This window comes from Salmo salar, chromosome 06, assembly GCF_965601325.2.
Source record: "Salmo salar chromosome 06, fSalSal1, whole genome shotgun sequence".
Lineage (NCBI taxonomy): Eukaryota > Metazoa > Chordata > Actinopteri > Salmoniformes > Salmonidae > Salmo > Salmo salar.
In genome coordinates this window covers 40376246-40391460 of record NC_138296.1, presented here as the reverse complement: position 1 = coordinate 40391460, position 15215 = coordinate 40376246, and the positions used below count along the sequence as shown (strand labels likewise).

The 15215-nt window shown below is 42.6% G+C and overlaps 2 protein-coding genes across 2 annotated transcripts; both read right to left on the bottom strand.

Moving 5' to 3' along the window:
* Positions 1-382: 382 nt before the first annotated feature.
* Positions 383-6471, bottom strand: LOC106607209 (eukaryotic translation initiation factor 3 subunit G). Its single transcript, XM_014203930.3, has 10 exons — positions 6364-6471; positions 6231-6277; positions 5769-5857; positions 5577-5636; positions 1990-2094; positions 1589-1781; positions 1365-1484; positions 865-1001; positions 622-728; positions 383-472 (listed from the first exon to the last, which is right to left on the bottom strand). The coding sequence occupies exons 1-10, from the start codon at positions 6384-6386 to the stop codon at positions 457-459; spliced, it is 897 nt and encodes a 298-aa protein (XP_014059405.1). The 5' UTR covers positions 6387-6471; the 3' UTR covers positions 383-456.
* Positions 6472-11913: 5442 nt separating this feature from the next.
* On the bottom strand, positions 11914-13752 carry p2ry11 (purinergic receptor P2Y11). Its single transcript, NM_001141051.1, is given in 2 exon segments — positions 11914-13081; positions 13689-13752. A coding segment is annotated over 1 exon segment (942 nt). The 5' UTR covers positions 12991-13081; positions 13689-13752; the 3' UTR covers positions 11914-12048.
* Positions 13753-15215: the final 1463 nt, after the last annotated feature.

The following is a 15215-nucleotide window of genomic DNA, read 5'->3' as shown; positions in this document are numbered from 1 at the left end:
GCCTTCCCTGTAGCTCAGTTGGTAGAGCATGGTGTTTGCAACGCCAGGGTTGTGGGTTCGATTCCCACGGGGGGCCAGCACAGGAAAAAAAAAAAAAAGTATGCATTCACTACTGTAAGTCGCTCTGGATAAGAGCGTCTGCTAAATGACTAAAATGTAAAAAAATGTCCTCTTATGAACACAGCTTGACAAGTAGAGAAACTTGTGCTTTGACCTCTCAGGGATAGACTATTAGTGGTTTCCCCCAGTCATGCTCATATTTACAATATGAAGGCAGCAATTGCCTGACCTGCCATAACCCTCTGTTCTGCTTCTCTTCTCCCCCCCCCCCAAATTGAGTCATTTGAAGTTCATGTCTGACCTACAAACAAGTGATACGCAGTCAGAATGACAAGTCTTTATTCAGAGCCACATTGTTCATGTAGTAAAATCTGGCATTCCTCCTGAAATGTCATCTCAGTTGTTTGATGGTCTGGGAGGGGAGAAAAGATGGTTGAATAAAATCAGCAAATGGATGCAATTTAGTGAAGCGTCTAGATTCTAAAACAGCCACTGATTAGGCTTTCAATGCATATGGAATCTATTAGTTCTCCATCTGACTAAGTTTAAAACAATACTCACTTGGCCCATTCCACATTGAGGATAAGATGATCGTATCCAAATCCTGACACTCCTGCGATGGCTCTGGCTGCATCCTCCCTGCGGTGGAAACTGATGAAGGCAAAGCCCTGAAGGACAAACAGGCCGTTAGAAGACAACCAGTTGAACTTGTGAAAGACCAGTAAATGTTCCCACAACTTTCAATTACTCTTTTTACCCTGCACAAGTTAATTATGTAACCATTTGAACTACTGCTGCTCTCACCTTGGACTGGCCTGTGTTTTTGTCCTTGGCCAGGTAGATCCTGGAGATGGAGCCAAACGGCCTGAAGAGCTCCTGCAGATCCGTCTCACGGGTGTCCTCAGACAGGTTGGTCACACGGATGGTGGCGTTGTCATCAGCTGTGGAAGGATAGACACACTTTGTTACGGTTTATGTTATCCCAGCCGTTTAGGCATCTTACCAAAATGCCTGGCTTTGTTGGAATTCCCCCAATGAAATCAAGAGGAAAAATGTTTTAAACTCTGGACTGTTCCATGCTGAACCGGGACCACGAGTGTTGTCCAGACATCAAGATACTTCTCAAACGAGACTATGGTGTTGAGGTCTGGTGACTAGTATGCCCCTTATTATGCAGGCTGCATCACATCCGGCCGATATTGAGCATCCAATAGGGCGTCGCCGTCATTGTAAATAAGAATTTGTTCTTAACTGATTTACCTAGTTAGATAGAAAACAGAGTGGAAGAGTCAAATCATACGTACATGCACCACGGCGATTGGGTTGCATGGACTCTCCTCTACGCGTGCTGCCGTCCCTCAGGCTGGGGGGCACATACTTCCCTGTTTTGCTCCCTGCAGCTGGTGCGGCAGGCTCAGGCTCATCTGAAACAAGGTTAAAAAAATATCCATCAGTGATGTCCATTAACCACAATCATGACTGTGTACATTTACAGCACAATATAAGCTATGGGCAATTATGACAATACCTCCTGCAGTCTTCGTCGGGTCTCCAGTGGACAGGCCCAGCTGCTCGGCCAGCTCCTTCTGCATGGGGCCCAGAGTGTCCTTGTAGGGGCAGCGGGTGGTCCAATGGTCTCCTTTACAGATTCGACAGGACACTATCTTCTGTCCCTTCAGCTTGTTCATGGGGTCCTCTTCCACATCTTGGGCATTCAGGTCCTGAGAGAAGGATTCAGGTTATTACATATCACTGATTTATACCAGAACTAAAAGGTGACAAACTAGGATCATATAACTACATCATATAAAAACAAATGAACTGGTGGATTGTTGCGACTTTAGATATGAAGAGGCAGTTACTTCCCAGGAGATCTCTGATGGCTCAAAGAGAACAATACTAGATCAGCTTCTCTCAGTGGCTCCTCACCTCTTTGCTAGAGATGAACACCATAAAGACATCATCACTGACTGTGGTATCAGCAACATTGGGACCTGGTGGGTCATACTCTGAGTTGCCAAACTTCTTCCAGTTCTGATTGGCGGGGATAGAAAAGCAATGTTAAGTCAAATCAAAATAACCTCACATTTTAACCCCTTACACTCATGGGAATTGGCCTATATGGATAGGGCTAAATTGAAATGTGAATAAGGATATGCATGACCATGGCAGCAACTGAAAGAGAACACTTTGGAGATTATGGGAAAATGATCAGACTAAAGGTGATGACAACAGTTCACCTGACACACGACTGAATCCAAACATTACACTTGATTTGTGCATTTTAAATTTACTGTACTTTTTGACACATTTGTTGACAACAATATTGGAACATTTTCTGGGTACATTCAGTAACAAAGAATGTGTGTGGAAAATTTGGGGTAGGTGCAACAAAAGAACAAAAACATGGAGGGTTTGAGGACTAACTGGTTTTTTCAAGTAGCCACACCTCTCTAAAGTGTGAACAGTTCCTAAGCAATTTTAATGCACTTTTATGACTCAAAGAAGATTCTTCAACTATAAGGTGCATTTTTGACCTCTCCTATCTGTGCCGTTGAGGAACTAGAGGAAACACACTTGCAGTTATTTGGTTTGGAACACCGCCCTGCATCCCTGCCTTTACCCAATTACTGTTGGTGTTTACGCAATACAAAAACGGTCCATTATAAATCACAATCTGGGTCAGGTGGGAATCATTTGAAATCTTGTTCTATTGCCAACATAAAATATGATCTTAATGTTAGGCTTTCACAAGGCAATTCAGAAAAGCCGATCGTAATTTTGGTGTCATGAGTGCATTCAGATGCATATTCAGCGGCAAATCATCACAATAACAAACTCAGGTAAAGCTGTTAAGAAGCCTTTTGGACCTAGACTTGGTGCTCCGGTACCACTTACCGTGCGGCAGCAGAGAGAACAGTCTATGACTAGAGTGATTGGAGCCCTTGGCAATTTTTTGGGCGTGTCAGAGGAAGGCCCCAGAAATTGCCAATGGATCCAGCCACCCCAGTCATAGACTGTTCTGTCTGCTACCGCACGGCAAGTGGTACCGGAGCGCCAAGTCTAGGTCCAAGAGGTTTCTAAACAGCTTCTACCCCCAAGCCATAAGACTCCTGAACAGCTAATCAAATGGCTACCCAGACTATTTGCATTATCCCTACCCCACCCCTCATTTTTAAGCTGCTGCTACTTTGTTAATTATCTATGCATAGTCACTTTACCTCTACCTACATGTACATATTACCTCGACTAACCGGTATCCCTGTACATTGACTCTGTACCAGAACCCCCTGTATATAGCCTCGCTACTGTTATTTTATTGTTGCTCCTTAATTATTTGTTATATTTCATTTTTTTCCTTAAAACTGCATTTTTGGTTAAGGGCTTGTAAGTAAGCATTTCATTGTAAGGTCTACACCTGTTGTATTTGGTGCATGTGACAAATAAAATGTGATTTCTGTTCAGTATGGGGGGGTATAAGGCCATGTCATCTTGTAACTGTACATCAAACATAGTGATCATAGATGTTGACAGTGTATATTACATGAGTCTTAGGATATGTGAAGTGCCCATTTGGACCAATGTGCGTTTGGCTTGCTTGTATGACATCAATGGTATTTATTATAATCCTGAACGTCTCATCTTTCAAAACACAGAGCCTCGTAATTTACAGCATTTCCCTCACTCAGACAAAACAATTCTAAAGTTACCCAATTAGCGGGAATGATGGGAGCAACTTCTTGTCACACGCAGTACTCAAGTTCAGAACAGCGGTCAGTCAAAACCCATACAGAGCTGTGAGGAGACCTGAGCTCTGACGTCACGCATAGCATGTTATTGTTTATTTATTTATTTCACCTTTCTTTAACCAGGTAGGCAAGTTGAGAACAAGTTCTCATTTACAATTGTGACCTGGCCAAGATAAAGCAAAGCAGTTCAACAGCATACAAAAACACAGAGTTACACATGGAGTAAAACAACATACAATCAATGATACAGTAGACAAAAATAAGACTATATACAATGTGAGCAAATGAGGTGAGATAAGGGAGGTAAAGGCAAAAAAGGCCATGGTGGCAAAGTAAATAAAGTATAGTAAGTAAAACACTGGAATGGTAGATTTATAATTTGAAGAAAGTTCAAAGTTAAAATATAAATAATATGGTGCAAAGGAGCAAAATAATAAATAAAATAAATAAATACAGTAGGGGAAGCGGTAGTAGTTTGGGCTAAATTATAGATGGGCTATGTACAGGTGCAGTGATCTGGGAGCTGCTCTGATAGCTGGTGCTTAAAGCTAGTGAGGGAGATAAGTGTTTCCAGTTTCAGAGATTTTTGTAGTTCGTTCCAGTCATTGGCAGCAGAGAACTGGAAGGAGAGACGACCAAAGGAGGAGTAGGCTTTAGGGGTGACCAGAGAGATATACCTGCTGGAGCGCGTGCTACAGGTGGGTGCTGCTATGGTGACCAGTGAGCGGAGATATGGGGGGACCTGTAGATGACCTGGAGCCAATGTGTCTGGCGACGATTATGAAGCGAAGGCCAGCCAACGAGAACGTACAGGTCGCAGTGGTGGGTAGTATATGGGGCTTTGGTGACAAAACGGATGGCACTGTGATAACAAGCTGGATGCAGTCTAAGTAGGGTATTGGAGGCTATTTTGTAAATGACATCGCCAAAGTCGAGGATTGGTAGGATGGTCAGTTTTACGAGGGTATGTTTGGCAGCATGAGTGAAGGATGCTTTGTTGCGAAATAGGAAGCCAATTCTAGATTTAACTTTGGATTGGAGATGATTGATGTGAGTCTGGAAGGAGAGTTTACAGTCTAACCAGACACCTAGGTATTTGTAGTTGTCCACAAATTCTAAGTCAGAACCGTCCAGAGAAGTGATGCTGGACAGGCGGGCAGGTGCAGGCAGCGATCGGTTGAAGAGCATGCATTTAGTTTTACTTGTATTTAGGAGCAGTTGGAGACCACGGAAGGAGAGTTGTATGGCATTGAAGCTCGTCTGGAGGGTTGTTAACGCAGTGTCCAAAGAAGGGCCAGAAGTATACAGAATGGTGTCGTCTGCGTAGAGGTGGATCAGAGATTCACCAGCAGCAAGAGCGACATCATTGATGTATAACGAGAAAAGAGTTGGCCCAAGAATTTAACCCTGTGGCACCCCCATAGAGACTGCCAGAGGTCCGGACAGCAGGCCCTCCGATTTGACACACTGAACTCTATCAGAGAAGTAGTTGGTGAACCAGGCGACGCAATCGTTTGAGAAACCAAGGCTACTGAGTCTGCCGATGAGGATGTGGTGATTAACAGAGTCAAAAGCTTTGACCAGGTCAATGAATACGGCAGCACAGTATTGTTTCTTATCGAAATTGTACAGCCACTGCCTCCAAATCTGCCATTTCCCATCCATATACAGGTACGAGTGTAAAGGGTTAACGTACAATCCCATCAAACTCAATACTGAGGTGTTGCGCAACAAAGGTTGTGCTAAATTCCCAAAGAAAACACTGACCTTTCTCCTGGCAACAGCTTTGGAGGCCTTCCTAGTCTCAATCTTGAAGGTGCGAATAATCTAGAACACAAATGACAAATGTTCATTTCTTGGTTAGTTACATCTGATTCAGACATCAGGGGCAGTAGACTTTGTGGGAAGGAATCAAGAATCCCACTCTCCTATTTGGATGAGCATTAAAACAAAAAGTACCTTGAACTTCTTTCCATCCTCATCGATCTTGTATTCCGTGATGGTTTTGATATTTCCTTTGACGGTTTCTTTTGGAGGGGGTAGGGTACCTGGTGGTGGGGATGACAACACACAAATGAGGTCCTGATAGTTAACAATAATATCGATACTGACTATTAGTGGATTGTTAGCTGCCTACCACCAACTAAGGCAATTTAACTACAGCATGACGAGTATACTTTATTTTCCTGACAGACTAACGTTAGTTAACTAGCTAGCAAGGTTACTTACTAGCTAGCCAACTAACGTTAACGGTGGGGTAGTCTTCTCCCCGACAAATCACAAAAATTGTCTTGCTGACTAGGAAGTGTGACAGAGAAACTAACGACTATAATGGAAGAAAAAAAATACACGTGGAAATCGCCTGGTTAAGCTAGAAAGTTAATGTCAATGCTAGCAAGCTAATGTTAGCCAGCTTCTTACCTTCGTCTCCCTCCTCTTCAACCTGATCGGCCCAACTGGGTTTGGAACTAGAAAGAAGGATTAACACACAGTATTTGAGAATTCAACAAAATTATATATACGATAATCATCATATTTGTATCGAAGAACTCACTCGTCGTATTCAATCGACGGCATTCTGTCAGTGCGCGCAGCGGCCAGAGAACAAGGAAAGATACACGAACGACACAAACTGAAAAGCTTACCAAATAGGATAGCTAGAGCGCCACCAACGGGTACGGAGGCTACTTAATGCAACTGAAACGATAGGGCACAACATCTTATTCGATGAGGTTTAACGGCGGTTGGCAACCAATTAATGTTGAATTACCGCCACCTACTAGACTGGAGTATAACTACCTTATACATTGCTTGAATTTCTTTTTAAATCAACAAATACCATACCATCTAAACCTACACTTCACAAAAAAAGTATATAATAATAATAAATAATATAAAAATAAACCATCACCCTGCTCCACTTTTTAAATATATTTAGTCCTACCTCAGGCCAACAGTCTGAAAGGATGAGACAACGCCACTTAACACACTGTAACTTCTGACGTCAAGTCTCGCACAACAACAAAAAAACCTCTCTGCAGCTGCCACCACAACCTCCATTTTCTGTTATTTACGTTACATCACTGCAGTTCAGTTGATAACCATTGCTATAATTGCTAAAAATACAATCTTACTGAAAAGTATATCACTTGTTGGCCTATCCCTCTGTACTGGTACAGATCTACTACTTATACCACTCCTCTCAGGATCCCTCCCCCTTGACCCATCTTCCTCTAATTCCTTCACTGCCTCAGCATATAACAACTACTCTAACCCTGGAAACCTCAACCTGCCTCTCTTGCACCGGACATTTCTGATCCCCAGCCCCATGGGCATCCCTACAATTAACACATACCACGACTTTCCCCAATGCTACAAAAATGTTTGTCTAATGCCCCATTCTGCACACGTCTCACACCTAGGAACCTCCCTCCTACACACTGGGGTCACATGCCCGTAAGCAGGGATCATCAACTAGATTCAGCCGTGGGCCAATTTTTTTCTTGAGCGGAAGGTCGGGGGGCCAGAACATAATTACAAATAATTTGTAGATTGCAAATTGAGCGCAAGATAGGGGTGGTAGCCCTAGATAGAAGATAGCCCTATTTGGTAAAAGACCAAGTCCATATTATGGCAAGAACAGCTAAAATAAGCAAAGAGAAATGACAGTCAGTCATTACTTTAATACATGAAGGTCAGTCAATCCGGAAAATGTCAAGAACTTTTAAACTGTCTTCAAGTGCAGTCGCAAAAAACCATCAAGCGCTATGATGAAACTGGCTCTCATGAGGACCGCCACAGGAAAGGAAGACCCAGAGTTACCTCTGCTGCAGAGGATAAGTTCATTAGAGTTACCAGCCTCAGAAATTGCAGCCCAAATAAATGCTTCACAGAGTTCAAGTAACAAACACATCTCAACATCAAGTGTTCAGAGGAGACTGCGTGAATCAGGCCTTCATGGTCGAATTGCTGCAAAGAAACCACTACTAAAGGACACCAACAATAAGAAGAGTCTTGCTTGGGCCAAGAAACATGAGCACTGAACAAGACCAGTGGAAATCTGTCCTTTGGTCTGATGAGTCCAAATTGGAGATTTTTGGTTCCAACCACCGTGTCTTTGTGAGACACAGAGTAGGGGAACAGATGAGCTCTGCATGTGTGGTTCCCACCATGAAGCATGGAGGTGTGAGGTGCTTTGCTGGTGACACTGTCAGTGATTTATTTAGAATTCAAGGCACACTTAACCAGCATGGCTACCACAGCATTCTGCAGCGATACGCCATCCCATCTAGTTTGCGCTTAGTGGGACTATACATTTTTTACATTTTAGTCATTTAGCAGACGCTCTTGTCCAGAGCGACTTACAGTAGTGAATGCATACATTTGATACATTTTTTTTTCTCCGTACTGGTCCCCCGTGGGAATCGAACCCACAACCCTGGCATTGCAAAAACCATGCTCTACCAACCGAGCCACACGGGATCCTGAAAGTGATTTACTATCATTTGTTTTTCAACAGGACAATGACCCCATAAAAAGCGATTTGTATTCGTAGAAAAAAGGTTTGTACCTGTAGAAAGCGATTTCTATAAATCGCTGGCAGCCTCTCGTTCGGCCATGTTGATGCCTGCCTTACAAGGCTGCAGAAATTATAGTACGTAACCACCATCGCTTTCTAGGGGTACTACAAATCGCTTTCTACACGTGAGAACTTTTTGTCTTTTTCTTGTTGTCAAAATATGGAGTTGCAGGTTTTCCATATCTGTCAACATTCTAATGCAATATATTGATTTACAAATACAAATCAAAAGGTGTTTGTTTGTGGATAATGAATTGCATTTGTGGATAGTGATTTACATTTGTGGATAGTGATTTACATTTGTGAAAAGTGATTTACATTTGTGGATTGGTGATTTACATTTGTGAAAAGTGATTTACATTTGCGGATAGTGATTTACATTTGTGAAAAGTGATTTACATTTGTGGATAGTGATTTACATTTGTGAAAAGTGATTTACATTTGTGGATAGTGATTTACATTTGTGGATTGCTGATTTACATTTGTGGATTGGTGATTTACATTTGTGAAAAGTGATTTACATTTGTGAAAAGTGATTTACATTTGTGATAAGTGATTTACATTTGTGAAAAGCGATTTACATTTGTGGATTGGTGATTTACATTTGTGGATTGGTACTTATTTGTACAGACCATGATACACGAATGAATGCAAAATGCATGCTGTGTGTTCACAATACATTTGGCATGATATTGATCCCGTACTGCTGAGTCAAGGAGACAGTGCAGCATGCGCGCACATTGTGACAACTTTTTACCAGTTGTAGGTAGGCTATTTAATATGTTTTCCATAAAACATATTAATGCACTAGAACTGATATAATGGCGACAAAGCATCGGAAAATGACTTGTGCTCTAGAGCTCTTTAGGTAAATTCGCCCAGAGGTGGATTCAAGTAAACTGCATTCAAATGTCGACTTTTCCTATGGACAACCGTATCAAGAGAAGGGTTTTACTCATGCTCAGTTCTAGAGTAACCTAGAATGGCATAGAAATGAATAGCTTACTTCATGGCCAACATATGCAAATGTAACCAATCATTCTCCACATTTAATGTCAGTTTCATAGAAGACTGTTTCCCCATAAATTCCATTTCAAATTTCCAGTCGCACAGCGCTCTAGAGTCTAGACTCTATACCCTAGAGTCTCATAGAGTCTAGACTCTACACCCTAGAGTCTCATAGAGTCTAGACTCTAGAGCGCTGCGCGAGTGGAAATTTGAAATGGAACTTATGGGGAAAAAGTCCACTATGAAACTGACATTAAACTTGGAGAATTATAGGCTACATTTCAATATGTTGGCCATCAAGTAGGCTATTAATTTCTATGCCATTCTAGGCTACTGTAGCCTACCATTTGACACAGTACAATAAATATGTTGAAATTACGATATCACTGGAGTCATTGCAAATCAATTTGTGCCACTTGTGTAGCCTACCTGGAGCTGGCAAACGGATGTAATAAATATAACTACATGTTTTGTTGTAGCCTTGTGTTATTATGCAATTCTTAATGGCCATGTTTAGTTAATTAAATTGGAAGTTATGAATTGTGATCATTCTCCACATTTAATGTCAGTTTCATTGTGGACTTTTCCCTGAAATTAGATGTTGGCCTTTCAGGGGCTATAGGCTACCTGCATCTAGCTCAGCAAACAATGGCAAAGTTGAATTGCAACTTTAAACCCAGATTTTAGTCAGTAGCCTATGCCTATTGAAATAACAAGTCAATCTTGCAAATAGGCCATTTATAATTGTTTGTAGTCTTAACATCTGGCACATAAAGAAGGCACAATTGCCAGAAAATAGCCCAACATTTGTTTTTTGAAGTTGGTCCAAGTGTTTTTTGAACATATTGAGATCATCTGTCCAACTTTCATCACTCAAACTCTCCTGTCGGATATATCTATAGTTATGCACATGCACAAATAGGATTTATTTAAGAAAATAAGGCCAGAGGGTGGTGTGGTATATGCCCAATATACCATGGCTAAGGGCTGTTCTATTGCGCGCAGAGTGCTAGGACACAGCCCCCACGGATATCATAAGGTGAATGCACCAATTTGTAAGTCGCTCTGGATAAGAGTGTCTGCTAAATGACGTAAATGTAAATGTAATGGTAATTAGAGCAGTAAAGATAAATGTTTTGTCATACCCATGGTATACGGTCTGATATATACAGTTGAAGTCATACGTTTACATACACCTTAGCCAAATACATTTAAACTCAGTTTTTCACAATTCCTGACATTTAATCCAAGTAAAAATTCCCTGTTTTAGGTCAGTTAGGATCACCACTTTATTTTAAGAATGTGAAATGTCAGAATAATAGAGAGAATTATTTATTTCAGCTTTTATTTCTTTCATCACATTCCCAGTGGCTCAGAAGTTTACATACACAAGTTTACATAAACTCAATTAGTAACATTGCCTTTAAATTGTTTAACTTGGGTCAAACGTTTCAGATAGCCTTCCACAAGCTTCCCACAATAAGTTGGGTGAATTTTGGCCCATTCCTCCTGACAGAGCTGATGTAACTGAGTCAGGTTTGTAGGCCTCCTCGCTCGCACACGCTTTTTCAGTTCTGCCCACAAAACTTCTATAGGATTGAGGTCAGAGCTTTGTGATGGCTACTCCAATAGCTTGACTTCGGTGTCCTTAAGCCATTTTGCAACAATTTTGGAAGTATGCTTGGGTTCATTGTTCATAGGCTGCTGCGCCACTCGGGAGCCAATCAGCATTCAGGGCTCGAACCACCCAGTTTACAATTATAAACTTTACTAACAAAATGTTTGTTTGAGTTGTAAACTAATACGTGACAAATAAATGTCAAAATAACATGCAAAACGTGTAAATATATATATATATATTTTTTTTTACTAAACAGGTGGGGCTACCTGTCTGAATGACAGGTCGCCACTGAACCTCCGATACTTCGCCCTGATTCACTTCCATTTCTCCTCCTGTCTTCGATCCTGCCTACAGCTCACTTTGCTTACACTTTTTACCATTCTTCTTTTAACAAACCATCTCCCTTTTACCCGCCATTTTTAACCGACTCAAGCTCACCCTATTTCTTCCTCTCTCTTAGACCTCTCCATTCCTCTTCCGTATTCCAAATATACATCTTCTTATGATAATACTGCAGTTCTCCTCACATACATCTTGTTCTTGCCCTCTCGAGGGATGACATTTATCCGGCTGTCACAATCTCCGTAACAATCAGCACGAACCCCTCGGGATGTAACGCTCAACAGTGCATGCACTTCTAAAGCAGCTGCATCGTCTTGATGTTCCTCCATTTCTAACTAGCGCGCTTTTCCATCCACCGTCTCCTAGGGCACAAAATGGCGGTTATAATAACTTTTTATCCTGTGCTTTTGGTGTTCATGTTTTTCTCCTGTTCTGTAAGCTTATCATGTGAAAACTGTGAGCAATGTAGGAATGTAGCTACATTTCAAATAGCTATTTTTAATGTGTTCAATTTCTATTATCCGATGCTGAAATAATGAATATAGAAGAGGGCATAGTTTAGACTTCATTGAAAAGAAACATGACCATTAAAAACATCTTACATCAGAACATTGGAAGGAAGTGCACACTTGCTTATCAGAAACACCATAAGTGCAAGCATCCAAAGAACAGAGAGAGCATCATTTTATTCATGTCTTATTCATTTCCATATCTGCTGAGCTCCTTCCACAGCAGGCCACTCTGATGTTATCAAACACAGCCATGTAGAGCAGTGGATGGATGCACATGTTCAGTGTAGCCAGGCCCTTGGACACTTGGTAGGCCTTGTACACCCAGTTGCAGACAGAGTCAGGTTTGTGAACCTTCTGGTAGAAATAGTAGCTCTGGAGGAGGTGATAAGGCACAAAGGAAATGGCATACAGCACAACCACCACAAACACCATCAGGGCCACCTTCCGTTTCTCCAGGGAGGTTATATTCACATTCCTCCACACCACCCTCAACACTGCGCAGTATGATGCAAATGTGACCAGGAAGGGAATAAAACACCCAACCACAGACAGAAAGACTTTGTAAAACAAGTGAGAGTATGCAACTGCATCACTGTTGGTGCAATAGGAGTAGGATACACAACAGGTTTTGTTGCTTCCGTCTGGACATGTGGAGGCAAACTTCAACACAGGAGTTGAGATGGCTGTCACAAAGATCCAGATGATGACACTGGCAGCCTTGACTTTGGCGGGGTTCACATGGTTCCGGCTGAAGAAGGGGTACACAATGGCCACATAGCGGTTCACACTGATACACATGATGAAGTAGATGCTGACATACAGGTTGCAGGTGAAGAGGAAGCGTTCTATCTTACAGACCGCGATCCCAAACTGCCAGTTCTTGTCCTGCCTGTAGTAGACTATGAGCAGGGGCAGGGTGAGGACATAGAGCAGGTCACTGATGGCCAGGTTACAGGACAGCACCACACCAGTGTGCCAGCTGTTCCTATCGCTGGTCACTAGGAGCCTCAGGGCAAACAGGTTACCAACCAACGCCACGCAGAACTCAACACCGTACATTGAAGGCAATAACTGCACTTGGAACTTGTCACCATAACAAGAAGAGTTGTGATCCATCATGTTTGTTGTGTATTGATTTCTGTGGGAGATTAGAAAATAGGAGGGGAAAAGGCTGTGCAAACTGGCTCCCAAAAGTGGTATTTATTAATCTCTGTGGAAGAAAAAGGATAAAGATATTCATTATATTCTGAAGTGGAGAACCATTCTTTTACGCAGTTCATCCTGATCCCCTAAGGGGAACTTTGCATTGTGCCAGCCAATACATGTCACAACAGTTCATAACATCAATCAGTATCATTCTGTCGCAATACATGTAATAAATTGATAGTATTAGTAGTGGTTTAAGATACCGTCAGAGCTGTTGTCTTATCAGAAATATACATCTGTGGTCAAAAATAAATATAAACACACTGCAGTTCTCCATACTAATGTTGTGCAATGGATAGCAAATAATAATCTAAAATACCATGGACCAAGGTGGTGTAAATCTTTAACCAACAGAATGTCTGTCCAAAACACCCCATGGAGCCATACACATGTTAAATATAATTTATCTTTAAGAAAAGCCACAAGACCGTTTCTGATGTTACTTCTCCAGTCTATTCAACAGACACAAAAACCTGAAGTATGCACCAGTATTCAAAAACAGGTGGTCAATTATAAACAGCCCACATTTACTACATTTTTGTCCTTACACTTTACAGATATTTAAATGTATAATGGCAATGAACTCCGAATAAAGCCAGACTAGTACTTACTCATTGACAGACAAGGCTACAGTTCCTGGGGTAGATGTTCAGAGAGACCAGTAGAACTTCCAATGATTGGCTAGTTGCATGTACAAAGACTTAAAGCAGTCACTTCCCTTTCTGCTCTTCCGCTACCCTCACAAATCAACCCCTTTGAAGGCATTTTCAAGAAGTGTGACCAACACTGCCTGACCCTTGTTCTATTTGTAGCACAGTACAAAATGTCACAACTCAAGTCTCATGCTCACCAGCCTCGGCTCCAGTTAACCTCACACTTTGAGGTGAAAGCATGTGGCGGACTACATGAGTCCGACAGGTCGCTCCTACCAGGTGGCGTGGCGAGAATCTGTCTCCGCACCACGTGCTCTCACCACTGGTGTCCCCCAGGTCTCTGTTCTAGGCCCTCTCCTATTCTCGCTATACACCAAGTCACTTGGCTCTGTCATATCCTCACATGGTCTCTCATATCATTGCTATGCAGATGACACACAATTAATCTTCTCCTTTCCCCCTTCTGACAACCAGGTGGCGAATCGCATCTCTGCATGTCTGGCAGACATATCAGTGTGGATGACGGATCACCACCTCAAGCTGAACCTCGGCAAGACGGAGCTGCTCTTCCTCCCGGGGAAGGACTGCCCGTTCCATGATCTCGCCATCACGGTTGACAACTCCCTTGTGTCCTCCTCCCAGAGTGCTAAGAGCCTCGGCGTGACCCTGGACAACACCCTGTCGTTCTCCACTAACATCAAGGCGGTGACCCGATCCTGTAGGTTCATGCTCTACAAGGTCCTAAATCAGGCACTTGTCATCTCCCGTCTGGATTACTGCAACTCGTTGTTGGCTGGGCTCCCTGCCTGTGCCATTAAACCCCTACAACTCATCCAGAACGCCGCAGCCCGTCTGGTGTTCAACCTTCCCAAGTTCTCTCACGTCACCCCGCTCCTCCGCTCTCTCCACTGGCTTCCAGTCGAAGCTCGCATCCGCTACAAGACCATGGTGCTTGCCTACGGAGCTGAGGGAACGGCACCTCCGTACCTTCAGGCTCTGATCAGGCCCTACACCCAAACAAGGGCACTGTGTTCTTCCACCTCTGGCCTGCTCGCCTCCCTACCTCTGAGGAAGCACAGTTCCCGCTCAGCCCAGTCAAAACTGTTCGCTGCTCTGGCACCCCAATGGTGGAACAAGCTCCCTCATGACCCCAGGACAGCGGAGTCAATCACCACCTTCCGGAGACACCTGAAACCCCACCTCTTTAAGGAATACCTGGGATAGGATAAAGTAATCCTTCTAACCCCCCCTTAAAAGATTTAGATGCACTATTGTAAAGTGGTTGTTCCACTGGATATTATAAGGTGAATGCACCAATTTGTAAGTCGCTCTGGATAAGAGCGTCTGCTAAATGACTTAAATGTAAATGAGTCAGCCCCAAGAAAAAAAGGCTACACACAATTGAGCTGTACTTTGCACCCAGCAATTTATTTTCCAATGCTTATAACATTTATATAAACATGTTCGCAAGGTACAAAATGACAT